Here is a 25,524-nt window from a genome sequence, read left to right as displayed (position 1 = left end):
ATGTAAGCTATATACCACTAGAAGATGAAGTGGCAGAGGTGACCTCACATTTCAGAGCCACAGGGAAGAGCTGTGTGACTTCAGAAGTCTTCAGAGATGCCATACCACACTTGCTTCTATTCTCATTCAATCACCATGTTCTCCTTAGCCCCCAAGAAACAAATGAGTTGGAAGAAAAAGGTCATGAGGATGATTTATTTGGCAGTCAGATCTTAAGAGGGCAGCAGAACTAGCAAATGGCCAACCCTGGGCCCACATGTGGGCAGTGGGTTTGCGTGTGCTAAGTGCTGGCTATGCTGAGGCACCATTGCGCCCACGGGCCTACACCTCCACCTCTGCTCTCAGAGGTGAGGCTACCTTCCCCGCCTTCCCATCTCCTTTGCATCTTTTTACCAATTACACAGAAGCTGCACCAAGCAGTGGTTTCATTTGGTACCTACTGCCTGACTCCACCTCCCTATGTCTCCATTTCATTCCTAAGGGAAAGCATATTGAGTCTTTTTTGCCAGAAAAACAAAAAAGCTCACCAGGGTAGACACTGCTCTTCTCTCTCCCTGCCCCTCCACCCTTCCTGACAGTGCCCTTTCCCAATACACAACCCACAGAGCTGCTGTCCCCAAAGGTCTTCCCTCCTAGGGTGAGGAGCAGGGCTGAATAACTTAGTTACAATACCACTGAGAAGAAAAAATTAATAATACTGCTATTTTTATCATGATCCCCTGTAACTTTAGGGCTGGGTACTGTCCCCAGCCATGGGCAATGTGCCCTTGTGCTGTGTCTTCCTCCTTGGGCAGAGCAGAGCCTTCTTATAGGCCCTGCATTCCTCTGTCCTGGCTCCAGAGCCAAACTGCAGGGCATCTACTCTTTTACCCTGACCAGCTGGGGTTTTAAAGCTACAGGACAATGTAAACTTTGTTTCCCTGGCCCAGCAAGGCTCTTTCTCCTCCTTTTTCAGGAATGTCAGCAGCTCCTTGAAGCTTCCTATGCCACCAACTGAGGCAACTTCTCTCTCCAAGGGGCTTCAGACCTGGTCCTGACCCAAGATGGAAGGACCCACTTCCACATTCAGGGCCAGATGTGTGTGCTTAATGCGAGACACAGTACAGTTTTTTGCCTTCACCCAGAGCTGGGCATGGAGGCCCAAAACAGTACATCTCATTAATGGCTTGGTTTTGTCTACCCTCCACCGCTGGAATCCAGGCTCCAGGTTGCCAGACCAGGAAGGATTTCTAGTGGGCTGCTCCCCGAGAACCCAGTCCACAGCCATTCCACAAGGTGGGCAGCGTCTGCTGCTCTCCAACAAGGTGAGGGCATGACTAGAGGCGGCTGTCTCCATTGACCCGAGTCCTCCTTGGGGCCCTGAACAGAAGGGACAACCCAAAGACACACAGTTACTGTTGTTCCACACAGTAGAAAGCTGCCAAAGGATTGACTTAACAGAGTACTGTTTCTTTCCGGCTCCAGTACCGTCCTCCAAAGTCCTACACTGGCCAGCTTCCCCTTCCCCTCCCCCTCCCTCACCTTCGTTCCCGACTATCGAAGTGGTCTGCAAGATGCTCCTGGGAGATGCGGAAGTCTTCAAATGGCTGCTGGTATCGGGCTTCAAAGGACCCTTCCCGGGTTCGGACATGGAACAGCTGGCTGGAGGCATCTGAGGCCCGTTCCCGCAGGGATGTACCACTGAAGGGACTGAGGTCACCGTTCTCCTGCTCAGCAAGGAGAACAAGGCGCACAGAAGTTGAGGTCTCTTCAGCACCTTGGGGGCTACGACTGAGCTCTGCCCACTCTGCTGCAGAGTAGTCTGCTGTTGGGACCAGCCCGCTCTGCTGTAGTTACCTTAGCAGGGAAAACTTCAATCTTGATGAGCAGGGAGGCCAACTCCAGGTCTTCACTGTAGTTGTTCTTCAAAGGCACTGCTCTATATCCTAGGAAAAATGCCGGTCTCAGCCTAACAAGGGTCAAGCAAGTAGGTCAGCCCCACCCTGACAGCAAGGCCAAAGAAGATCATGTTAAGGAAGATTCCTCACCTGTCTTCAGGCCTTTTACTGGGAAAGTAGCCTGAGCCAGGAAGTTCTGGTCACTAAACATGTCTTCCTCATACACCACAAAGCGGAGAAAAGCAAACTCTGGGTTACTGATCTGGAAGTGGAAGGGCTTAGCGGGCCACACAGGGTTCAGTCCATTGTCCACTGTGAAAACAAGGGCAAAGGCTCAGGCCACATCAAGAGACGTGATGACTGATGGAGAGAGGTCTTATCACCCAGGAGAATGACCGGCGATTGGGGGCGGGGAGGGGACGATGGCTGACTTACCTACAAACTCTGTCTTCTGCTTGGTGCTGTCATACTCTGCTCCTGCCACCTCAACCTCCACAAAAGGACACACAATGCCTCGGCCATTCTTTGGTAGATGCCTGGCCCCCAGCACCTGTGAGGGAGGCAGGCAGGTAAAGATGAGGTGATGACTGTCTTCCTGCTCCCAACATCCTCACAACTGAGGCTTAGGGAGCAAAGCTAGGAAGAAAATGTGCCATGGAGGCAATATGCCCCCTGCTGGGCCCTGAAGGTGCTGCCCATTAGGCCCCTCACTGTTCCACCCCAGAGCAAGCTGTTGGCTGTGAAAATGGTATCTTTGACCAAGTGTCACGTGCACTTTGCAGTCCATTTCATGTTAAGTCCATGTCTGCTCTAGTGTGGGAATCTTTTAAATTATTCCTCTTTAAAAGGAAAGTCTGGGAAGTAGCAGTCATGTCTACCTGTCCATCTGTAACTCTGTGCTCCCAGGTGTGCCCAGGTGGCCACAGGCTATCCTTTCTCTTTACAGCCTCTGTTCAGGCCACCCCTGCTGATTCCCACAGCAAGGGCTGGGCTGACCCTTCTTCAAGCTTTTTGCCAGACATGTGCTAGGGAGCTCTATTCTAGGATCTGGGAAAGGCAGACAGGCACTGTCACGCTCTAGCAAGCCCAGGTTTTGCTTGCTCCTGAAGACAGGAGCCTGGCTCATCACAGGCCCCTTCTAGCCTGATTTTTACCATTCTGACCAGGCTTTTCCTGCCAGGTAGTGACTTTTCATAGGTTAGCCTTAAGCCAACAGCCTGACTCTGTCAGCCAAACTGGCCATGGTCAGCCCTGCTACCTCTGGGATTCCAACACAGAGGACCTGTAACTGGCTTTCCACTTCAGATGGGTGTTTCATGCTCAAAATTAGTCCAAGATGAGTTCCCTTACTCCACACAAGGCAGAAAATGTAGCTTACCTCTGGCTCTGTGCCCTTCCTTACCTGTCCCCCAGCTAGTCCCCAACTTCTTAGCAGGTTTAATATATATGTTTCCCGCCCCCCCCCCCTCATTCTTCACAAACCTTTTCTCACCCTGAAGTACCCAAATGAATACACCCACCTCAATGCAGATGACACAGGGTTCCAGACCTCTCAGGCTGCTCTTATCAAAGGGGTCAAAGGCTTCGTCTCTCATGGTGCTCGGCTGCAGCACATATCCACAATGCCCACCGGCCATGAAGAGGGCCTGGTTCATCTGCATAGGCTTGTCTGGAAGAGTGAGATGGCAGTGTGTTCCAGTGCAACTGCCCTACATGTCTCTCCCACCCACAGAGGACCCCTCACCTGGGGTCTGAAAATTGAGTGCTACAAGCTGGCTGCCACAGATCCACATGGGCAGAGGGTCGTAATTGGAGGAGTCCAGCCTTTGGCCCTTGGGGTAGATACGAGAGAGTTGCAGCCGATTGTACTGGAGGAACTTCTTGCCTTTGGCCTTGTTCACATACTTTTCAGCCTTGGTTTCCGGAAAGGATGACATGTCCCGGTAACAAGCACGTTCTGTGCCAATCTCTGAGCCAAACATTGAGAATATATAGAGAGCAGCCTCCATGTGCAGTGTGTGTAAGGGAAAGGGTTTTAAACACCACTCTTACACCACCATCCCCTGGGCACATGCACGCCACAACTGGCCCCCAGCCTTACTCTCTTCATCAAAAGGAACAGGCCGGCAGTAGACCACAAGCTCCGAAAGTTCCAAGGCGATCTTCTTCCTCCTCTCCATCATCTTCCCCTCAGTAAGCTGGTAACACACACAAGGCCCAGGCTGAGCCCTGCCCAGGAGATGGAAGCTCCTGCCAGCCTTGGGCACACCTATACTTCAGGTAAACTAGGGCCCTCCCTTCCCCTTGTACCCTTCAAATACCAGCAGACAGTAACAAAACTACTGGCTCCCAGTTCTTCTGAAAGTTATTCTTTCCTTTGTCTCCAGGGACACACTTACTTCCCAACACTCTTGGGGTGGAAGCCTCACCATAACTTATGTCCCAAATGACCTCACAGGGAGCTCAAGGTGGGCAAGGCCTTCCCAACAATGCTTTCTGATCATTCTTTACCCAGCCTCATCCTTCACAAAAACACTGTTCTGGTTTCCTGACGCATTTAGGCCATAAGCCCACTTGGAAACATCTGTGCCTAAGATGATCTTTACCATCTCAGTTCCCCCATGGCAACATAATCTTCCTCCGCCCATACCTGATCTCGGCTGCAGCTTATCAGAAGGCCCCAGCTCTGCTATTTCTGTTTTCTTCTTTCAGTGGTTCCTCTATTCATACTACTAATTTTCAAGCCCTTTAGCCACTGGCTCCTTCTGTGCCTTGCCCTCCAGGAGACACTAACAGAATCCTCAGCATCTCAACCTTGCCCTGCTAGGCTCAAGGTATCTGTTCTCCAGTCACAAATCTGCCCATCCAGTCACAAATCTGCCCATCAAATGCACTGGGAGGAGGGACAGCCTCAAAGTCCAAGTTCCTATACACCTGCAAATGCATTACCAGGCTTAATGGAAGAGAGCTGGTCCTTCCAAACAAATGCTGGCTACCCACTATCCAAAAACTCCAAACCCCAGCTCTTCATGGTCAGTCACTCTAGAACCCCTACAACCCACTGTCATCCAACCTAGTCACGCTACTAAGAGACCTCAGTAGTGTCACTAGGAGTATCTGCTGCTGCTAAAGCCAATGGACACCATTCTTACTGCACTGCTACAGCCCTCAGCACAGCAGAGTCCTACTGCTGTGTTGATCTGCAACTTCTCTGCCTGCTGTCCCAGGCACACCTGTCACAATGTTTACCTAAAGCCTCTTCCTACCTTTACCACTTCATCTCTTCCACTCTTGCTGCCAGCCCAATACCTCTTGCCTTATGAAGACTCATTCAGGTGATCCAGAGTATCTCATGTTCTACACTTCCTAAGGCACATCACACCCGTCTTGGGTCTGTTCTGGGTCACATCAGCAGCCAATATGCTACCTTCTCCAGAGGAGCTAGGTGGAGAGTTAGAGGCGCTGGCTCCCTAGCAGGCCCACATGCTGCCCTCACAGCCCCCATCAGCACCCTCCGAGCTGTGGCAGTTCTTACCCTGGCATCTGCAGTCTGGGCTACTTCCCGGATCTTCTTCACCCAGTCCTGCAGCTCCTCCTGTGAGTCAGCTGCAACATCTAGAGACCAGTGAGCCACTGATGCCATGCTGATGGAGAAGACGAAGAGCCGGTTGTTCTTGCCCTCAGGACGAATGGCTGTTGAGAGTAAACAATACAGAGCTGGGAATGCTATCTTTTCATCCTTCACTCCATACTTAGACCAGTGGTTCTCACCCTTCCTAATGCTGTGCCCCTTTAATACAGTTCCTCATGCTGTAATGACCACCCCCCACTTGCTACTTCTAACTGTAATTTTGCTACGGTTATGAATTGCAATGTAACAACCATCTGATATACAGAATATCTGATATGCAAACCCTGTGAATCCTTTGACTTCCACAGGGGTCGCAACCCACACATTGAGAACCATTGCCTTAGACACTGGCTCAAAGGACTTCATTCCATTTCTCCTGGCCACACTTTATATGTGGGCAAGAGTGGTGAGTAGATCCAATTTACAGAGGCTGTTGTTGCTCACACTTACCAGCATAGTTGTAGTGGAACCAAGGTTCCAACCCAACTGTGACTTATGCCTCTTCTTTGAGGCCATGCCTTTTAAGGCATAGCCTAACCCATCTCTCAGCCTGTGGTCTAAACCATCAGGACTGGATGTCAGCCTGTCAGCATCGCTGCCAACTTTTGACTCCACTGTACCTGGCACAGGGTAACCATGCAGGGTAAAAGCCGGGGATGACAAGGAAGTTGGGGTTTCCAGAGTGTAACAGTAGCCTCTGGGGGTTCAGACTCTGGCTTCCTCCGCAGGAGCAGGAGCCACAAGGACACCCTGGCACTAAGAGGAATCAAGAGACAGGAATTGGAGCTCACCAATCTGACAGGCTGGCACATCTAAGACCCCTCGCAGCAAGTCCCCCAGTGGGCTGTTGTCATCCAGGTGCTGTAGGAAGCAAAGCCACAGGATGTCAGCAGGGATGCTGCATGCACAACTCAGGGGGTTTTCTGACTATCTTTTGGGTATACTCATGACCAGCTAGATATGACACAGGGACAAAAGACACTAGAGTGTGGCCACACAGGATGTGTGACTGGCTCACACGTGACAGGAAGGCCTGGGTGTGATAGACACATCAAAAGAAAACCTAGAGACAGGGAAACTTGTGACACCGTGTGGTTCTAGACATACCTCCCTCTCCGGCTCTAGGATCGCTGGGTTGATCATCTCTTCCACATAGTTTGAGGGGAACCACAGCTGCTTCTTCCCACCATAATCCCCTCGCCACCTATGGGAGCCACAGGGTACTGACTCCAGCAACCACCCCAAACTCTCACAGGATCTTCCTGGGAGGTTCCCACACATAAGTCAGGCCAAGGCAGACACTAGTGAACACGAGACAGATATTCTCAAAGCACACTGTCACAGTGCCAGCTCCCCAGGGGCCCTGGACTCCTGTCCCACCACACCATAGGCTCTCTAGCCTGGACAGCCTGTCTCACCAGCCACCATCTTGCTTTTCCACGTTCTGGATGATGGCACTCTTGGTAAAGGTCAGCTCATCTTCTCTCTGGGCCTTGTAGTCAAAGAGGGCTTTTACTGCACACTGCAGAGGAGAGACAAGGGAGACGTGTGGAGTAAAGCAGAGGGGCACTCCCCATCACTTGACCCAGTGCGGCACAGAGACAAACACGTTAGGACTCCCCCTCATCCCTGATGGCACTCAGGTACTGAAGAGAGGGAGTAAGACAGGGCAATCTGCTACATTAAAGAAAAGGGCAAAACCAAGAAGATCCTGTCTAAGAGGCCTTCATGATAAGGGAATGACTGGCCAATGTGCCACCTAGCCCCTGCTCGGCTGTCCATGGAGACATGGTGTCACTCTGAAGGAACAGTGACAAAGGGCCAGTGCCAACCCAAGACACAGGGACCAGAGACTGGGCAAGCCCTGGGAGATTTATGGTCATGTGCCAACCACACATCTCTTATAACCTCTTTACCTCAGAAAACCACAGCAACAGCTGCTTCTCCACACCCACCACAAGTGGGTCACTGCAAGGCCCAAGCAGAAGGGGACCCCTCCTTCCTTGTAGCTTCCTGTGCCAAGGGCAGGTATGTACCTTGAAAGTTGGCATAGGGTTTGCCTCCACATAGAAACCAGGGTTGCGGCCCTCGTACAGCGCCCCATAATCAGGTTCCTGTCAACAGGACACGTGTGATCTGTTACTGCTCCAGAACTGAGATAAATGCAGCTGCTAGCTCCTCCTTGCCCAGTTTCTGAAGCGCAGCTGGCTCTCTTCTACAAGCTGCCTGCCTGCCCCAGCTCACTGGCCCCTGGTCTGCAAGAATCCCCCGACTCCAAGGGGAGGGTGACTGTAGGGACTTGGCCTCACCCTCCTCTCTGCACTCTTATCCGAGGTCTAGCACCTGGCTCCTGAAGACCCAAATGTCAACTACTCCCGAGCTGCCACCAGCAACACATACTCCAGTGATTTGCGCAGTGGCTGGGCCCAAGGTCAGGAAGAGGTCCAACATACTTCTGTCCCTTTTCTTACCATCTGAGCCCTGGCTTCAGGGCACAGCATGACCCTGACCAGGCTGCCACAAACGGCAACTTTCAACCGTGAGATGCCTGCTGTCTCTACCAAAAAGTATAACACTGGTCCAAGAGCCTTAGCAACCTCTGCACTACCAAGCCCATGGTCTTCCCTCTAGAGCCTTCCCGCAGGCCTGAGGCATCTATACAACTGCACTTAGCCTGCCCTTTGCCGAACACACTCTAGACCAAGCCCACGTGTGCACCCCTCACCCCATGGGAGCTGCCAGTCCAGGCACAGCTTAGGTGCCACCCCCTCCAGCTTCACACCATGGCTCCCGTGAGAACTCTAAAACACCCTAGGACTTGCTTTCAGCACATCCAGAGACTGTTAAAATTTGAGTGTCCTCTATACTGCCACACTTCCTCTTCCCCCTTCATGCTCCCCCCACACCCCCATTCTCACAGCTGTCCCGATCTTCTCCAGTGCCTCCTCATTGATGGGGTAGCGCAGCTTCATTTTGCGGTACAGGGGGTGCTTCTCGTAGTAGCTGATGAGGTCAACCAAGCTGTCAAACTCAGAGTTCCCCAGCATCACGGTCTGGCCTTCCTGCTGTACGCGGCAGTGTTTGATCTTTCCCTCAGCCCTTTACAGTGACAGGACAGTCAGCAAGGAGGACAGCACAGACCCCAGCGAGAACCCACGCCTGTCCAGCATGCCTCACCGGAAAGAGATGGCATATGAGTTGGGCTCGTTGCGTTTCCGCACCAGGAAGGCCCCATCACGGGGTACGCGCATCAACATATGTTCAGCTTGCGCTCTGGTCAAGCTTGCATGGTACCACCTGAAAACCGGCAGAGTCAGGCCCTGACCAGTACTACCCACGGCCCCACTCACCTCCCTGTCCCTTTCCTCACTCTTTGCTCTCATGGGCATTCGTCTGTGGGACAGGCTCTGAAAGGCGCATCTCAAACTCATTGCAGCGCAGGGGTACTTGCTGATAATGTGTAATGAGGTCATAGAGAGAGTCGAAGACAAGGTTGTCTGTCAAGAAGAACTTAGGAGTCCCAGCATCCTGCCGGGAATGGATACGGCAGTGCTGTACTTTCCCATTCCGCCTGAGGGAAGACAGGATGGGAGAGTCATTAAAAACAGATCAGTGCTCCAAAAATAAGTAACTAGGCAAGGCATAAAGTTTCAAAATGGGAGGCCAGTCTCTGAAACTTGGATAGTGGGCAGCCCCTGCAGGAGGACACACAGATCTAATACTCATGTTTAAGGGCACACATGCCTGTGTAGAAGAGACTTATGTTCCATGGGGAACCTCGACCCACAGCTGAAATGCTAGCTGGTTATCTCTAGGGACTGTCTATTGCACACACTGACTAAACAAAGGTATGGTACATAGATGTGGGTTACCAGAAAGACAGCGTGTAGTCACCCACGAAGGTCTCACTTTCTCGCACTAGGAAGGAGCCGTCAGGAGCCCCAGTCTCTATGCAGTACTCAGTGAGCAGGCGCTCAGCAATGTGCCGGCCATCGCGCCCAGCCCCGAGCTTACCATGGAACCACTTCTCACTCGAGTGCAGCTCTGTGCTGCCACTGGCCTAGACAGGAGAACAACAGCAAAGATAGCCAGTGACTATCAAGTTCTCACCCAGCTGAGCCCACAGCCCCGAACAGTCCTACCTCCTTAGGCTCCTCTTCATCCTCATTGCCCTGGTCACTGCTGGTCTCCTCAGAGTAGTAGATCTTGCTGCTGGTCAGAACAAAGTAGTGGGGATACCACTCCTGCAACAGACCAGAGGGGGCCGGTGTGAGCCAGAGTCCAACAGACTGCCCCACCATGTCCAGGATCAGCTAGACCTCACATGATTCACGGGGTCCTCCAAGTAGAGGATACCATTCTTGATGGAGTTACTGATGTCATTCTCCGAGTACATCACAGAGGTGGGCACCTCCTCATAGGCACTGCCCTCAGCCAGCTTCTTGTGCTGTGGAAGCAGGGCAGGTCATAGTAAAACCATGCCGCACGCACCCCCATGTCCTAATGCAGGGTCTCTGCTGTCAACGTTACCACACCTTAATAAGGATCTTCCTCTTGAGCTGGTTGGGGGAAGGAAGTCCATCAGCAGCAATGTCCACCGGCTTGGTAAGGAGTGTGTCGCCAAGCACCTTTTTGAAGTATTGAGCCATGTTTCTCTGCTGGGCAATGCTGCAGTGGTCCTCAATGGACAGGATGACCGGGTACCTGAAAGGCAAGGGGTAAGGACAGTGACACTGCAGCTTCAGCTATTCTGGGCCAAACCTCAGCCCAAGTAGTTCCTTACAGAGTGAAATAATGGGAGTCAAGGGCCTGGGGCACTCTATCCACAGGATCCCTCCAGAGAGGGGCAGCCACTTGGAGGGTGGAGGGGCACACCAGGGAGCGCCAAGGGAGCTCCAAGAAGTGGCAAGGGCTGCAGAAGGGAAGCTGCCTTGTCAAAAGACACTCCACACCAGATGGGTCAGGAAAGATGAGAAGCAGCCTCTGAGCGCAGCTTGAGGATGAGACTGGGGACTGCAGACTTGGCGGTAGCGAGCAACTGAGAATGGCTCACAGGGAACACATTCTTTTCTGGGCAACAAAGGAAAAGGCGATGACCTGAGACCAGTTAGTACAGGAATGAACTTGAATGCTAGCCAGAGACGCAGGGAGCAGAGGCAAGAACTCAGGAAACCGGCTTGAGCAAGAGCAAAGGAGACAGGAGGAGTGGGCGCAAGCCCTGTGAGGAGCCCCAGGAGTGAAAGGACCTTCTGGAGGGTACCCATGTCCTCCACACCTACTTACTCTGAGGCTACAAAAGCATGCTCCTTTATGGTGTGCAGGACATCGGAAAACTTGATCTTGGTGGTGAGGGTATGCCCGTGGTAAATGACTGGCATCCCATCGGGGCCGTCCCAGCAGTCCACTAGGGGACAATATCATTATGGTCAAACAGGCAGGCCTCCCGCTTCCCCACTCCAATCCCTGGACACTACGTACACTCAATGCAGCGACAGCCCATCCTCAGGCAGCGAGCATAGGCTTCCAGGGAGGACTCACTGGAAAACTGGTCCCCAGTCAGATACCTGGGTAAGCAAGGAGAGGCACATATGGCCTGGTGGTCCTTCCTCCCTCCTGAGAAGAGACCGGATGAACAGGGAGAAGCATACTCACGTATTATGTGAGGAAGAGATCCAGTAGTGAGAGAGAGGGTTGTTCATGGTGTCTGGGCACACAGCGTCCAGCTGCGAGTTCCACACACTGTTCTCTTTGGAGAACAGAAAGGTGACAAACTACAGGAGTAAACGAGAACAAGAGTGAGTCCTGTGCGTGCACAAGAGCGTGCTCAGGCTCGGCTCCGCTGGCAAAGTGAGAAGTAGGCTGCAGCAACAGCTTCTAGGGCACATGTAGGCTCTGGCCACCCCACCTATTTTCTCTAACAGAATGGTGGGAAAGATGGGGCTCACCTCATCCAAGAAGAAGTATGGTTCCTCAATCTCTCGCAAGGGGTCTCGAAGAAAGCTGAGCATAAATTCCTGCACCTGGAGCCGGTCAACAGCCCACAGCTCCTGCTGAGTAGAGAGCAAGTCATGGAAGAGGCCTCCAATGGTGAACCCGCCCCACTACCCGACTCCCTGGCCCAGCCATACCCCCTGGTACTCAAGGAGGAACTGCTGGAACTCAGAAAGGGATACCCGGCAAAGCTCTGGCCGCTCTCCAGGCCTGCAGGGAGAGAACAAAAGTGTCTGGCAGCTGGCTGACTTGATCAACAGACAAGGGCCCTTGCTAATGTAGACACCCAGTGATTTGTCATGCCCCACCCCCACCCACCTACCGCTTCCCACCTAGATCTGGAACCACCCAAAAGAACCCCAATTGGCTATTCCAAACCAAACCTCAATGTGCTGGTTTCCAAGAAGGGGAGGTCCATCTGCAGGAAACAGAATCTGGTCAGGGAGAGAGTCCTGGGAGACCATGTAGGAAAGGGGCTCTTAGGGAGCAGATGCCCTTGGGGGATGGCTGGAGCAGTGGCACCCAAGAGCCCCGAAGCAGGGCAGCAGGGCTAGGAGAGGAGGCAGAGGAGCTGGGGCAAGGGCGGGGGAGGGCAAGAGGCTCATGCACCGTCTTCTGGGCGCTGTACATGAGGCTGCGGTACAGCTGAGCAAACTGCCCGTAGGTGATGTCCCCACTGCGCTGTTCTAGGTCCTGCATGGTACAGAACGGGACTTCAGTCAGGCTCCTTATGAGGAGCTGCTGGCCTCTCCTGCCCTGCCAGTAGATAAAGGGTCCATTACCGTTAGTCGTTCTCGGAGGAAGCGCATGTTGGGGACCCGGTAATTGACCTGTGACAGCATGTTCTTCAAGTCCTTGGCAGATATACTGAGGAAAAAAGGACACCCTTTTGACCTTAGGCCATGCCCACCTGAGATGGACAGGTCAACACCTAAAGTCTGGGAACCTGCAGTCTTAAGGGTAACGCTGGTTCCAACTTCATGGTATGATAGATGGAAGTCCCTTCCTTTTCTCTGGGCCTCAGTTTCTGCATGTGAAAGAGAAAAACCCGGTATTCTAGACGTGACCAAGCTCAGGAAAGCAGGTCAGGCCCAGCAGAGGAGGGCAGGGACAAGCCATCTCCAGCGGTTGCCCCCAGCTCCCATCTCCTGCCTATTCAGGGCAGGGCAGGGCCTACTACAATGCCTTCCACCACCTACTAGGAAATCCTGGGACGTACAGCTCCTAGGTCCATCAACACCCCAGAATCAGCAGCAACGAGAAAAACATGGTCCACCCTTAGCCACATGAGCTGCTGCTGCTGAAGCTGGACAGTAAACTGGCTCCCGGAAAAGAACTCAGTCAAGAGCTACCCTCCAGGTATGGCAGCTTGGACAACAGGAAGAACAACATAGAAAAGGATGTTTTCAAGGCAGGTAGTGGTGGCTCACGCCTTTAATCTCGGTAACTTCCTGTGAGTTCGAGGCCAGCCTGGTCTACAAAGCGAGTCCAGGACAGCCAAGGCTACACAGAGAAACCCTGTCTCAAAAAACCAAAAGGATGCTCTCCTGGGAGTGGGTACTGGAAATAGTGGGCACATCTCCTTTGGCCTAAAAGCCAGACAGGAAGGACCAAAACTCCCTAAGTAGGGTGTGACATAGGCTCAGCTCTGCACTGATGGTTGGATGCTCTAGAGCAGCTGTTCTCAGCCTTCCTGATGCTGCAACCCTCATGATACGGTGATTTCCCCCAACCATAAAGTTATTTTCATCACTACTTCATAACTTTAATTTTGCTCCTGTTATGAATTGTAATGTAAACATCTGATATGTAGATAGTCTTAGATGGCCCCTGTGAAAGGGTCATTCAACCCCACAAAGGAATTAGGATCCACAGGTGGAAAACCAATGCTCTAGAGTCGCTATTTGTTCTGCATAGGGCACTGAGTCACCTGACCCTCAGTCAGCCATGTAGGTGCCGTCGAGGGGCCCCATTTCTATGAAGGAGACAGAACCTCTGTTCCTTCCCTTTTCCATCGTCATACAAATATGCTGTTCTTTTTGTCTTGTCCCGCTTGCTTCTCTAGTTGCTGCTCCCTTCTCCCTCCATGTAAAACTTACAAGGCTGCACTCCCTTACTACCCTTAGCCCCTAAGCTGCTCACTACTGGGCTGAACCTACAATCCCCACAATCTTAGCAAACATAAGGGTAAACTTACTCCTTCCTAGCTTCTCATGTGGTAGGAGTATGGAGCTGGACACTGGGGCTCCTCCGTTTTCTTGCTATCTGGGTCCCCCAAGACTTTCCATTCCACCTGTTCATAGCTGGGGATGTCCAGCCCCAGCTCATCTGAACTCATTCTACCAGCTTGGTGACTCCGTATCTCTGTACAGGGACACCTTCTATGAATCATTAAACGCTAAGGCGCCCACAATGTGTTCCTCCCACCAGCTTCTTGTCTCGGCCAATGACAACTTTACTTTCCAGTTTCTCAAGTCAAAAGCCTGTTGATCTCTGACTGTTCTCTCTGACATCCAAAAATCAATGGTTAGGAAATTCTTTTTGATACAATTTTAAACAAGCAACTTTAGCCCAAATCTAGCTAATCCCTACCATTATTACCTCAATCCGAGCCCTCTCATCTTCCACCCAGAACATTAGAACAGTGTCTAACAGTCTAATTCTGCAGTATCATCTTCACTGTGCCAGCTAGTTTTATGTTACTTGACACAAGCTAGAGTCACTGGGAGAGGAGGAAGCCTCAACTGAGAAAATCCCTCCATATGATCCAGGTGTAAGCAAGCCTGCAGGACATTTTCTTAATTAATGACTGATATGGGGCAGGGCAGCCCATTGTTTGTTGTGGGGAGCACCCCTAGGCTGGTGGTCCTGGGTTCTAAAGCCAGGCCGAGTAAGCCATAAAAAGCAAGGCAGTAAGCAGCACCCCTCCATGGCTTCTGCATCAGCTCCTGCCTCCAGGGTCCTGCCCTGGCTTCCTTTGGTGATGAGCAGCAGTGTGGAAGTATAGACTGAAAAAGCCCTTCCCCCGACAAGTTGCTTTAGACATAGTGTCTCATCACGGCCACAGTAACCCTATCTAGGACAGTGAGCAAACTCTAAGTCAGAGCAGGTCATTCCTTTGCACTTCCCATGACTTCCTGCTTCTGGGGACTACCAGAGGGCTTTACAACAGCACAAGCGGCATAGACAGCATGCCATCTGGTCTCTGCTTCCCCCATCTCCTGGTCCTCTGGCTGCACTGCTAGCCACTCTTCTAAAACCGAGAAGCAGCTCTCCACTCTCAGCAGCAATGAACTATTTGCATCGGAATTCCTACCCCCTCACAAGGTAACTCCTTTCTCTGGGCCCTCTGGCTCAGATGCTCTGGTGACTCTACCAACCGGTTAGGCACATACCCCAGCTCAGCACCTACCGGTCCTCTCGGTTCCGATCTACTGAGTAGAACTGCTTCCGGAGCCACCTGAAGAGAGAGAGGGGGTGGGGGGAGGGAGAGGGAGGAGCCTGAGGTGAGGGTCCCTTCTCCAGCTAAGGTAAAGCACAGAAGGACCTCAAGGCGCTGCCTCTTTTTCCCTGGTTCCAAGACATGAAGATGAGTCTTACCTCTCAATTTGCAGGGGTGTGGCTGCTTGCAACGTGTCCTCCATCAGCCAAGTTAAGCCCTTGATCCACATGTTCACTTCATCCTCAGATGTGGCTGTGAGCAGACCAACAGCTGAGCTAAGGGCACATAGCTCTCACAAGAAGAAGGGGAGGCCCGCTTTCCCTTTACCTACACCCCGCCTCCTCCAAGTCCAGGCCTCCCACCTTGCAGGCTTAGGGTCTTCAGGCGGAATTCCATTCCATAGAGGATGACAAAGCAGTGTGATTGGTCTGGCCGGAAGGCAGGGTCTTCTTGGTAGCGATCGAAGTCCCGTGATGTCTTCCCTGGGCGGATCTCCTTGATTTCACGAATATCAACTGGGAAGGTAGTTAAGGTCCAAGGTCAGACTGAGGTCCTCACAGTCAGTATCAAAGGGAGCACAGCCTGCTTTTCTCAGTCATTTCCACATCCTCCTCCCTCAGGAGATGGACCACAAACAGACAACCCTTTCTCTGAGACAGACTGACCCCACGCAATAGTTAGCCCAGGTGATAGAGAGGCTGGCTTATCTAAGAGTAGGCCTTTTTGTTGTTGTTGCTAAAGGCTAAGGCTCTTTGGGGACAGTTAAGTAGATGTCTATGTTATCCCTTCCCTATCTTTGTTCCATTGCTGGGAACACAGGCTACACACCTGAACCTTGAAAAGAGTGGGACTCCAGAAGGAACAACAGAGATCCAAGGCAGTTTCTTTCTTTCTTTCTTTCTTTCTTTTTTTTTTGAGACAAAGTTTCTGTGTGTAGCTTTGGCTGTCCTAGATTCACTCTGTAGACCAGGCTGGCCTCGAACTCACAGCGATCCACTTGCCTCTGCCTCCCCGAGTGCTGGGATTAAAGGCGTGCACCACCACAGGCGGCTACCAAGGCAGTTTCTTGTGGGCCACTTTCTAACACAATACACATGAAGACCCAAAGTCCTACAGCAGGGCTGGACAAGTCTAGATTGGTCTCAGAATCCCAGACAGAACTGTGGATCAGGTCCAGAGAACTGGCAAATCCTGAAATGACCCACACACCAGACATGCCCACACAAATCTTAGCAAAAGGCCAGGTTCTAGTTAAGGCCCAGGCTGTCCAAGAATATCAAGCATCCTGCACTGTGTGGCTTGGTATCCTTATCTCAGCTAGGAAGGGGTTCTCAACTGCTTCCCTCACAAGCGGAGGTGAAGCAACTGTGTGGATGGGCCTGAGAGGTAAACGACAGATTCTGGCTACTAAGCTTATCAACAGGCAGAGCAACTGTAAGCTAGTGACTCAGTTACCTCCTTCCAACTTAGCTTCTCAGGGCAGTGAGCTGGTGGATTGCTCTATCTCACACTCCTCTGAGTCTCAGCATAGAAACAACTGCCCTGCATCCACTGCTACAGTTACAGCGGGTATTAAAAGCATTAGATAGGATGCTGGAGAGACCAAAAGAGATGCTCAAAGCTTGGAAACTGTGTACACCACATAGAGGGAGCTGTTCCTTGGCCAGCACTTGCTCAGATGTGGGCTCTCAGCCCACCTAGTCTGAGAGGTTCTGCCACAGCCACCCTGACTGTACGTCCACTTCACTTCATCCCTGAACTACCTGGGAGCCTAGGCAAAGAAAACACTCAGGCCAGGAAGAGAGACTGGGGGTTGATAAAGCTTTCCTTCATCTTGGGAACTTCTTATAAATGTTCTGACCAGTCCCCCTTCTGACTAAATTCCCCTAGATTCTAGTTATAAGCACCAGCATGGCCGAAACATCCCAAACACCCAACCAGCAGCTCACAGTCTTCCTGTCTTGTCCCTTGAGCCAGCCACAGTAGGCTCATCTGTTCCACCTGGAATGGTAGCAACACTTCTGGCCCTGTCCCCAACACTGCTACCACAAACCGCACTGGCTTTACCTGGATCTAATTCTGTCCCCTCAGGAAAGCTCTTAGATCTATCCTCTAGCAGGAAGTCCAGACTATCCTGAGGGTGGCCAGTTCTCACCAACTTGCCATCCTTCCTGACTCTCCTGAAGCACAGACCATTGTTTGGACATCTGGTCCTGTAGACCCATTCACTCCCCTCCCGAGGATACCCACTGTTAACCTACTATGAACCCACTCCCTTTACAGCCTTTGAGATTCTCATGTTGGGCTTAGAGATATACCTGAAGCCTCTGTCTTGCCCTCTTCCTTGATCCTTCCAAACCAAGCAAGACCTACAGTTTGGTCTGGAAGAACAGCAAATGCTCCTATCCCATTTCATCCCGGACCCTGGCCTGGCCCGTTCTCCTGCTGGATTCTCTCCTACTAGAGATCCAAATGAGAAGTTTCATCCTGCAGCAGTCATCCTCTCAATGCCTCATGCTGCTATGAAATGTATATTCTTCACACTCCATGGGAGGCAGAGCCCCTTCCAGTACCCATAATGACTGAAGGCAAAAATGAGAAAAATGCAGGCACACAGAGCAGGCGAGCAAAAAAGGCATAGAGGATGGAGCAAAAGCAGGAATATTCTACTCAGTTCTAGAACCAACCTTAACTTGAGAACACAGTTTCTAAAGGTGGAAGGAAGAGCTGCCATTAGGGGGAAATGCCTACATCATACACCACCCAACCACCACAAACTCTGCCCTTTGAAACAGAAACTAGAATATTCTTCCAGTGCAAAGCTATCATTCTCCTCCCACACATTTGCCCAGAGGTGTATATGTGCACAGAGCCAGTGAGCCCAGGTGAGCTCTAGCCTACACTGTATTTCAGGCACATTTGCACAGAGTCCAATCTGAAGTCAGAGCAGGCAGGGATAGAGCAGGGTGGCCAGGCACACCACTCTTCTAGGCCCACTGATCACACCAATCCCTTATCCTTTCTCCCATAAGGAGACACCAGTGCAGCCCTGATGCCCTCTAAGTCCATGAAGTCAGAAGTAGACTGAAAAGGACCTGGTGGCAATGAAATAGTCTACCAGGCCCTTGAAAGCACAGCTTGTGTTATCCACCCATCCTCCTGCATCTCAGGACAAACACTGAGAGAGCCCAAGCCAGTTCCCAGGGGCTACTAACACGGGGAAGAGACTCCCTCATCAGATGCAGCCTCTGCTTTAACTGCAGAAGAGGGTAGGAAGACTTTGCCAGCCCAGCCGTGATTTGGGTGAGACCTTCTGTATGTTAGGGATGACTCCGTGTGTGTGTGTGTACCTGTGTGTGTGCACATGCGCATGCAACTGCTTAGATGTTCGTTCCCTATGCCTGGAACATTCCTTTCTTCCTAAAAACTATGGGAGAACAGCATTTGGAGGAACACTGGGGAAAAGGAAATCCAGGATACTGAGAGCTTCCTGATATCCAGGGGCTGAGGAAGTTAAAAAAAAAAGATATTGCTGTGAAAACAAGGGCCAATTTTTCCACAACTGGGGACCATGATGACAAGGGCCCAACTGTGGGCCTATCCGAACTAAATGGGCACAGTCTAGCTAGCACAACCTGTCAGGAGCTGCCATGTGTGCACTCCTCTAAGGACCAGGGCTCTAGGCCGAGTGAGAGGTTTACCCTGGCTTTAGGAATAGCCTGGGCTGCCTGGGAAGCCAGGGACACCCAGTCCTTCACACCTAACCTTCATAAGCTCTTACAAAGAAGTCGAGGCTTGGTTTTTTCCTGTGTTCCTTCTGTGTGGCTTTTCTGAGGTAGCCCTGGATCTTGCACTTCTCCAGATTCAACCTCCAGAGTGCTGAGGACACAGGTGTGAGCCACCAGGCTCTTCTCACAGGGATCTGGATTATGAAAAACCACCCACATCTATGCCAAGGGCTAGCGCCACATGTAGCTCTGAGGACAGACAGACGGGATATCAGGCAGAATCCTGGGAGGTCTGTGCTTGTCACTGGCCCTACTAGAGACCTGCCTACTCCAAAGCCCTAAGGGCTCTTTCAGGTTTAGTTTCCCAAATTGGAAAACTGTGAAATCCTCTCACCTCACAAGGCCTAGCTGGGAAGCACTGTCTGTGAGCCTGGTTATATACACAGGGCCTATGAAAGATAGCTCTAGGGGAAACGAACACAGCTGCCTGCCAGGGTCTGCTCAGAGGGGCAGACTCAAACCTCTAACAGTTTTTTTCTTGAAGATAAAGACCACCAGGAAAAGAATCCAGGCAGCTATTTCCCAACTCACAATTGGGCCTTACAAGATAAGGCATCTGTGGGGAGCAGGTCTCCTTCTGATTAGTGTGTGCCAAGATGAGCTGACACAGGGCTACTTGAGTGTGCAGCGCTCCACCTGCACACTCCTCATAGTGTACAGTCCCCAGTGGTGCAGTCCAGGGGGGAAAAAAAAAAGAGAGAGAGACCAACAGATCTGAAATTGCAAAGATAAACTTTTCTCCTCTCTGGATCATCAAGACAAATGTATCAATGGGGGCATCCCACTAACCAAACATCTACCTGGGAGCATCATCTCTTACTTGCCTGGTCATTCCAATCTTGTATTTTGGGTTTGCTAGGAGTTGAAATGTGATTCCTGCCTGGAGCTTGGAGCCATCTCTAAGATCTGAGGCAGATGACACAAGACTAAATTTGTAAAATCCAAGTTTGTACGTGAGGCGATGGTTGCCTCTCCGCCTCCTCTCCTCTTTTCTGCCTCCTCAACCCAAGGACAGTCTCCTGACGTGGGACCCTGAAACTAGAGACCGGCCTTAGTCAGCGTAGCACAGGTATGATGCTTACAGACAGCAAGCACCTTGAGGACATGCCAGTAATGGCAGTGTCCCTCTAAAAGACTTCTCATTCAGGGTACCCGGGATGAGAACAAACCCCAAGCACTTTGAGAGCTGTGAGGATAGTACTCTGGGTGGGGTGAGGCCTGCTTCTTCTGTGAACAGGCTCCTAACCCTCAAAGAGCACTCAGTGCACTATGTAAGCGAAGACACAGTGCTGTTACAGGGACAAGCAAACGGCGGACAGGCCGTCTGTAGCCTGGGGAAGGGGGAAGAGGGCTCTTCTGGTACTTGGCTCCCAAAGGCAGGCTACTCTGGCCTTTGACACTCAATTCCCAGAGACCAGGCCAGGCTCTTGCCTGCCAACAGCACTCTTGCCCATTACAGTGGGTCAACCACCGTGTACATCCACTACAGAGATGGACACAGGTAAGTGGCCTATAACCTGTTTGAGTTCTAGGACACCCGGAACACTACAGAAAGGGAATAAAATGAATGGGGCACTAAACCTTTCTTAGGGGTTCAGAACACAGGCCTTGGCAGCCAAGCCACAAAACCCCAAAACTTAATTTAGACCCAAGACTCTGGGCCAGAACGTGTCCTAGCATTCCCCACCTTCAATACAGCTACTTTCCAAACAGACCCACAGAAAAATATCCCCCACATATAGGCTCACAAGGTCACAAGGCAAAGGGAAGTTGGTGCCAAGATACACTCCCCCTTCCTGTGCCTGTGCAGCAAGCAGCTGCTGCCACACCAGCGACCATGGCGAAAAAACAGTGACCCCCCCCCTCCTCCGAAGCCTAGCCAAACTAGTTCCATCCACAGTAGACTGCCTCCAGCACCTGACTAAGAACAGCTGCACCTAACTCTGATTTCAGCTTCTTTCCTACCTTGGTAAACAGGAAGCTGCCATTCAGACAGCTGGACAGAGGTCCATGGGGCTCTCCCACTGCATGGGACTTACACTGCTATGTACAAACTGTATCAGGCTACAACCGCACAGTACACAATCCTCACCAATACACACTGTCACCTAGAGACTAGATTCTAGATGACTTTCCTGTTCAGGAAAATGAGGACTGGAGAGGCGAAGGGGCTTCAGCACACTGGTGATTCATGGCAGACAGGGGTTTTGAGATGTCCTCACGGTAGTGCCGTCCGTCTCTGATACTCGGTATACAGGGAAAAAGAAAGGAGGTTTTAGAGGGCAGCCCTCTTCCCTAAAACACCACTTATTTCACGTGGTGACAGCATACATAGGTTGCAAAGGAAGGGAGGAAGGAAAACAGCCAGGAGAGACCTCAGTCATCTGAAGCTCATTCCATGACTTTGTTGGTCACAGGCATCTATCTGCTCCACACCAGGCCCGGAGCTGGGTCCTGGGTAAATAGATCAATAGGCATGGAGTTCCTGCCCTTCAGAAAATCCCAGCCTGATGAGGAAACAGATGGGGAAGCAGATAACTATGAGGTCATGCAAAGAATGGGGCAACAGGGAGACATCTGTGGTGCTGTGTGTGAAAAACTCCCTCCACACCGCCTTGCCCAGACTTTCCTGCTTCTTTGTGAGCTATAAGCCCACCGCCATTAAACATGGGCCAAAGTCCTCTGCTCTTCTGATGCACTGCCTTCTCCTTAATGATAATCATGCCCACAGCTTTAATTCCTTCTGATACACAGACAATTCACCAAACATCTCTAGCCTCCAAATGTTTCACTATACTCCAACTGCCAACTTCCTATTCCTATCCATCCACCCAAGACACCCAGACACACAGAGACACACACACTAAACCAAAGATAAATTTCAACTATTGTCTTCTCTCACCCAAAACCCTAAGCTTCTGGCTAGGTTCCTCAAGGTATAACAACCATGTGACCATTCAGACAGGTACATGAACTGAAAACTTCACAACCAGCCATTAAGATTCTCTCTTTTAGGGCCTATCAAAATGGTTCAGGAGGACATGGTAGACCCACATGGTAGAAGGAGAGAATCAACTTCCCCAAGTTGTCTCCGGACCCCAAAACACGCACACATTCTGAAGTTTTTTGATTTCGTTGTCTCTCATCAATCTTCAATCCAACCGAGCAAGTCCGGCTGACTCTGTTATTCACGACGAGCAAGTCTAGGAAGGGCACCATGGTGGGTGCTAGAGCTCAACCACGGGAAGAAGGGTGAGTTCCTTCGCACTAGGCAGGTTATGTTAACTGGCCTGCAGACACTTCTCAGAAATGGCAAAGCACAGAGGATGAGGTTGTGGCTCTGCTGGGTGGGGAGGGCAGCAGCTGTGGGTGTGGCATCTGGTATCCTGCTACTCATCTTTTGCACACTTGCTGTGTCTATTACACAAGCTCTCTAATTAACTGTGCTGTTTCATCCTTATAACTAATACTATTTTAAAAAAAAATAAAGTATTGGGGGGCTGGAGAGATGGCTCAGAGGTTGAGAGCACTGGTTGCTCTTCCAAAGGTCCGGAGTTCATTTCCCAGCAACCACATGGTGGCTCACAACCATCTATAATGAGATCTAGTGCCCTCTTTTGGCATGCATGTGTCCATGTAGACAGAACACTGTATGCATAATAAATAAATAAATCTTTAAAAAAAAAAAAAAGTATTAGGGTTTCCATTTCCCAAGCAAGGATACTGAACACAGAATGATTCTACCCAAGGAGACAGTTTGTGAGTGGCAGAGCCACAGTTTTTCAAAGCCAAGCTGCATGTGCCCTTGGCTTGTGCTCTGTGCTGCCTTGGGATCCCTGTAGGAAACAGCCAAGTGGGAGCAGTGTGGCGCTCTCATAATAAAAGCCTATGTGTACTGTTTTAATCCTATTATTATTAGTGTGTGCATGTGTGTATGCATGTGATTTGTAAGGGTGTACACGTCCCATGACACTTGGGAATACCAGAGAACAACTATGGGTCCCAGTGATCAGTGTGTTCACACAGTGGGCTAGCTATCTCTCAGGGCTGGCTGGCTGTTTTCTGTAAATGCCTTGAGAACATGAGCCTCATCTTCACTGCTCCATACCTAGCAAGAACTTAACAGTATGTGAGCGTTTTTCTTGGCTGACCAACCTGCTCCCGCCAGCACAACAGTGAGCCCTCCCAGCCTCAGCTGCCTGCAGGCCTCTCTGCTGCCCAGTCTATGCAAGACCCTCCCAAAGGGCAGAGGGGCAAGCAGTAGGTTAGGAGATGAAAGGAAAATCTGGGATCTCCCTCCCACAAAGAAAACAAAGCAGCTTCAGACTGAAGGGGAGACCAGAGAGAGGGACTAGGGAGGCGGAGGCTTCCCTTGGCAAAACTACTCATCTTCTTGTGTAAGTATGGCCAGTCTTAAGTCCCCCACAGAAGGTCACAGGGATTAATTCTCAATGACAAAGGAAGTCATCAAGTTGGAAGGCTTGGTGACTACGGACATATTTCTTTAAACTCCAAGAGATTTTCCTGCCCCAGAGCTTTATGCCCATCCCCTCCATAGCACCTGCCACACTCCCTGGGTCCTGCCAGCCAAAGCCACTCTCTTTTTGCTTTCTAGAAAAGCAAGGCCCCAGAGAAAGATCTAGTCTCGGTCTTTAACCACAGGGGAATTAATTCACTGTCATCCCAGGAAGCTACTTTGAAATTCTCTCCACCTCTCAAATTAGAGAGAGAAAGGGGGGAAGGGGAGAAGGGGAGAAGGGGAGAGTGCGCTACCTTGGGACCCCACCCCCAGGTTTAGTAAGTGCCATCCCTCACCAAAGCGCAAGGGCATCCTAGTACAGAACTTCACGTTTCTAGTATAGGCCAGTTCTAAGAACAGAAATCAGGACAACCTCTTGGGAGCAGGCTGGCACTGGGCACTCTCATGTCACTGCTGGACGGGAGGCCTGCAACAAAGCCCCTGACAAAGTGCTACTGTCACCTTCTGAACCTCCTCGGTGGATATGCTAAGGGTCCCAAGAAAGGCCGCAGCCCCAGCTAGGACTGCCACGGGAACACAAGAACATTGCACTCCATACTGTTGTGGTGAGGCAGTGACTTCCCACGTGAGAAGCATCAGGTGGGACCATTAGGTGGCCTGCAGAGCCTTAGAGAAGGAAGTCACTGCCTGCCCATCAATACCCCCACCTGTCAAATGAGGAACGGTACACCACGCTGACCTACTACCTCCAGAGGCTGAGAGACCTGTGGGACCCAAGGCTAATGAAGGCTTTCCTCCCTTTTGTCTTAGGCTAATCATGCTTTGAACTTAATTTGGGCCCGAGGCTAGAATCTCCCCAGGACACACCCACATCTTATGACACAGCCAGGACTTATATTGTCAAAGCCTTACTTTTACCACAGCTATAGCAAAGCCAATGACACTCTGCCCCTCAGGCACACATGTCCTCAAGAGTCACTTCATAGGACTTTAACTCAGCCGTATCTCCAGGAAGCCAACCCCATAATAAATGCCCCACTTGAGCTGAAGAAAACCTATATCCACAAACAAATGGTGTCAAACTTGCTAAAGGCTATCCAAGTTCTCTCTTTGGTCAGGCCAGTATACTCTTCACAGTGTCTGTGTTCTGCTTCCAAGCACCTCAAGAGCCTCTACCCCATGCTGATATGTCAGTCAATGAGGAAGGGACTCTACAGAGCAGGTGGCTGCCAGACAGAGAGGCCAACTCCATCTGGGCCCTCTGACTCAGTCCGCAGCACTCTAGGACAGCAATGCCTGTGAGCCCTGGCTTCACATCTGCTGTATGTTCCAGACTGCAAACTCCCCAGGATCAAGGACTGGGCCATCTCTTTTTCTTGCTTCCCAACTCATGTCTTCCTGGCCTGGGTTCAATAAAGATGCCAGTCTTCTGCTGGAGAAGGCCTCGCCCAGTTTACTCCTGAATTTTGCTGAAGCCAGAGCCTCTGGCCAACACGGGAAGGGCCAGTCCCGGAAGGAAGCAGCAGAGCCTATACACAAAGCCTCTATGCGGGCTATAAAAAGGAGCCCCTCCCTGCTTCCCCCAGGATGGGCCTGGTTCCTAGGAGGTGAGAGTAGAGTGCTAATACTTGCACCTGGGCACAAAGCCACCCCAAGCCTCTCAAAGGCTAGCCCAGCACTACCTCAACGCTCTTCTTGGTCTGCGTGAGCATACCAAGGTTGAGCTGGGAAGGCAAGTAGAGGCTCTTGAGATCAGCTCCACAGTCCTCACCACCTCTCCCCACAGCTCTCCAGAATTCAGCTCATGGACCAGTACCTCCCACCCTGTGGGCACTGACAGGCAGATTCTCTAGAAGTCTCCAGGAGCCTGCATTCCCAGTTCTCTGGTGGCTCCAGCACATGAAGCTAGGAGCTGTGAAGCAACCATGATAAGAGGCTACGAGAAGCTCTCATTCTGAGGCCACGGGGCAAACACCAAGGCCATCTCAAGTAAGGCTAAATAAAGGCAGGGACACTACAGAAGAGCTTCCAAGTCCAAATGCTAGGACGGTCTCCTGAAGATCACACACACTGTTCCCAGCTTTACAGAGAAGGCCATTCCTTCCACTGGACTCCAAATTCCTCTTGAGCCTAGTTTCCCCACAGTGTTCAGGTCTCCACCACAGGACTCACCTAGAGCCCTGAGGCCACAGTGCTCCAAAGAGTGATGTGGCTTAGATAAACAGTACATGTAACACGGAGGACAAATGAACGTTTATGCCACCAGGCCGAGGTCAGGGCCTTTGTCCTGCAGCGTGCCCTCAATCATCCTTTGG

At 51.3% G+C, this 25,524-nt stretch overlaps 1 protein-coding gene across 2 annotated transcripts in view; it reads right to left on the bottom strand.

The window, feature by feature from the left end:
• Nucleotides 1-3: 3 nt before the first annotated feature.
• Nucleotides 4-25,524, bottom strand: part of Plcg1 (phospholipase C gamma 1) — a 31,865-nt gene continuing 6,344 nt past the window's right edge. Inside the window, exons 2-32 of one of the 2 annotated variants that reach the window (XM_051143710.1) lie at nucleotides 15,304-15,456; nucleotides 15,100-15,193; nucleotides 14,912-14,959; nucleotides 12,282-12,366; nucleotides 12,109-12,192; nucleotides 11,883-11,917; nucleotides 11,637-11,709; nucleotides 11,454-11,555; nucleotides 11,161-11,279; nucleotides 10,987-11,072; nucleotides 10,792-10,912; nucleotides 10,044-10,212; nucleotides 9,833-9,955; nucleotides 9,651-9,752; nucleotides 9,381-9,568; nucleotides 8,879-9,079; nucleotides 8,686-8,805; nucleotides 8,427-8,607; nucleotides 7,545-7,622; nucleotides 6,927-7,030; nucleotides 6,616-6,712; nucleotides 6,300-6,369; nucleotides 5,413-5,570; nucleotides 3,979-4,075; nucleotides 3,622-3,846; nucleotides 3,398-3,546; nucleotides 2,313-2,427; nucleotides 2,028-2,189; nucleotides 1,837-1,925; nucleotides 1,522-1,706; nucleotides 4-1,359 (exon numbers count right to left, since the gene is read on the bottom strand). In XM_051143710.1, the coding sequence (XP_050999667.1) occupies nucleotides 1,317-1,359; nucleotides 1,522-1,706; nucleotides 1,837-1,925; nucleotides 2,028-2,189; nucleotides 2,313-2,427; nucleotides 3,398-3,546; nucleotides 3,622-3,846; nucleotides 3,979-4,075; nucleotides 5,413-5,570; nucleotides 6,300-6,369; nucleotides 6,616-6,712; nucleotides 6,927-7,030; nucleotides 7,545-7,622; nucleotides 8,427-8,607; nucleotides 8,686-8,805; nucleotides 8,879-9,079; nucleotides 9,381-9,568; nucleotides 9,651-9,752; nucleotides 9,833-9,955; nucleotides 10,044-10,212; nucleotides 10,792-10,912; nucleotides 10,987-11,072; nucleotides 11,161-11,279; nucleotides 11,454-11,555; nucleotides 11,637-11,709; nucleotides 11,883-11,917; nucleotides 12,109-12,192; nucleotides 12,282-12,366; nucleotides 14,912-14,959; nucleotides 15,100-15,193; nucleotides 15,304-15,456 (3,656 nt within the window). In that variant the 3' untranslated portion in view covers nucleotides 4-1,316. Of the gene's footprint in view, nucleotides 1,360-1,521; nucleotides 1,707-1,836; nucleotides 1,926-2,027; nucleotides 2,190-2,312; nucleotides 2,428-3,397; nucleotides 3,547-3,621; nucleotides 3,847-3,978; nucleotides 4,076-5,412; nucleotides 5,571-6,299; nucleotides 6,370-6,615; nucleotides 6,713-6,926; nucleotides 7,031-7,544; nucleotides 7,623-8,426; nucleotides 8,608-8,685; nucleotides 8,806-8,878; nucleotides 9,080-9,380; nucleotides 9,569-9,650; nucleotides 9,753-9,832; nucleotides 9,956-10,043; nucleotides 10,213-10,791; nucleotides 10,913-10,986; nucleotides 11,073-11,160; nucleotides 11,280-11,453; nucleotides 11,559-11,636; nucleotides 11,710-11,882; nucleotides 11,918-12,108; nucleotides 12,193-12,281; nucleotides 12,367-14,911; nucleotides 14,960-15,099; nucleotides 15,194-15,303; nucleotides 15,457-25,524 lie in introns of both variants that reach the window. The other variant, XM_051143709.1, reaches the window with a different exon arrangement.

The sequence above is a fragment of the Acomys russatus genome, chromosome 4, assembly GCF_903995435.1.
Source record: "Acomys russatus chromosome 4, mAcoRus1.1, whole genome shotgun sequence".
In the NCBI taxonomy this organism is placed as follows: Eukaryota; Metazoa; Chordata; class Mammalia; order Rodentia; family Muridae; genus Acomys; species Acomys russatus.
Note: the sequence above shows the minus strand (reverse complement) of the source record. Positions and strands in the feature narration are given on the sequence as shown.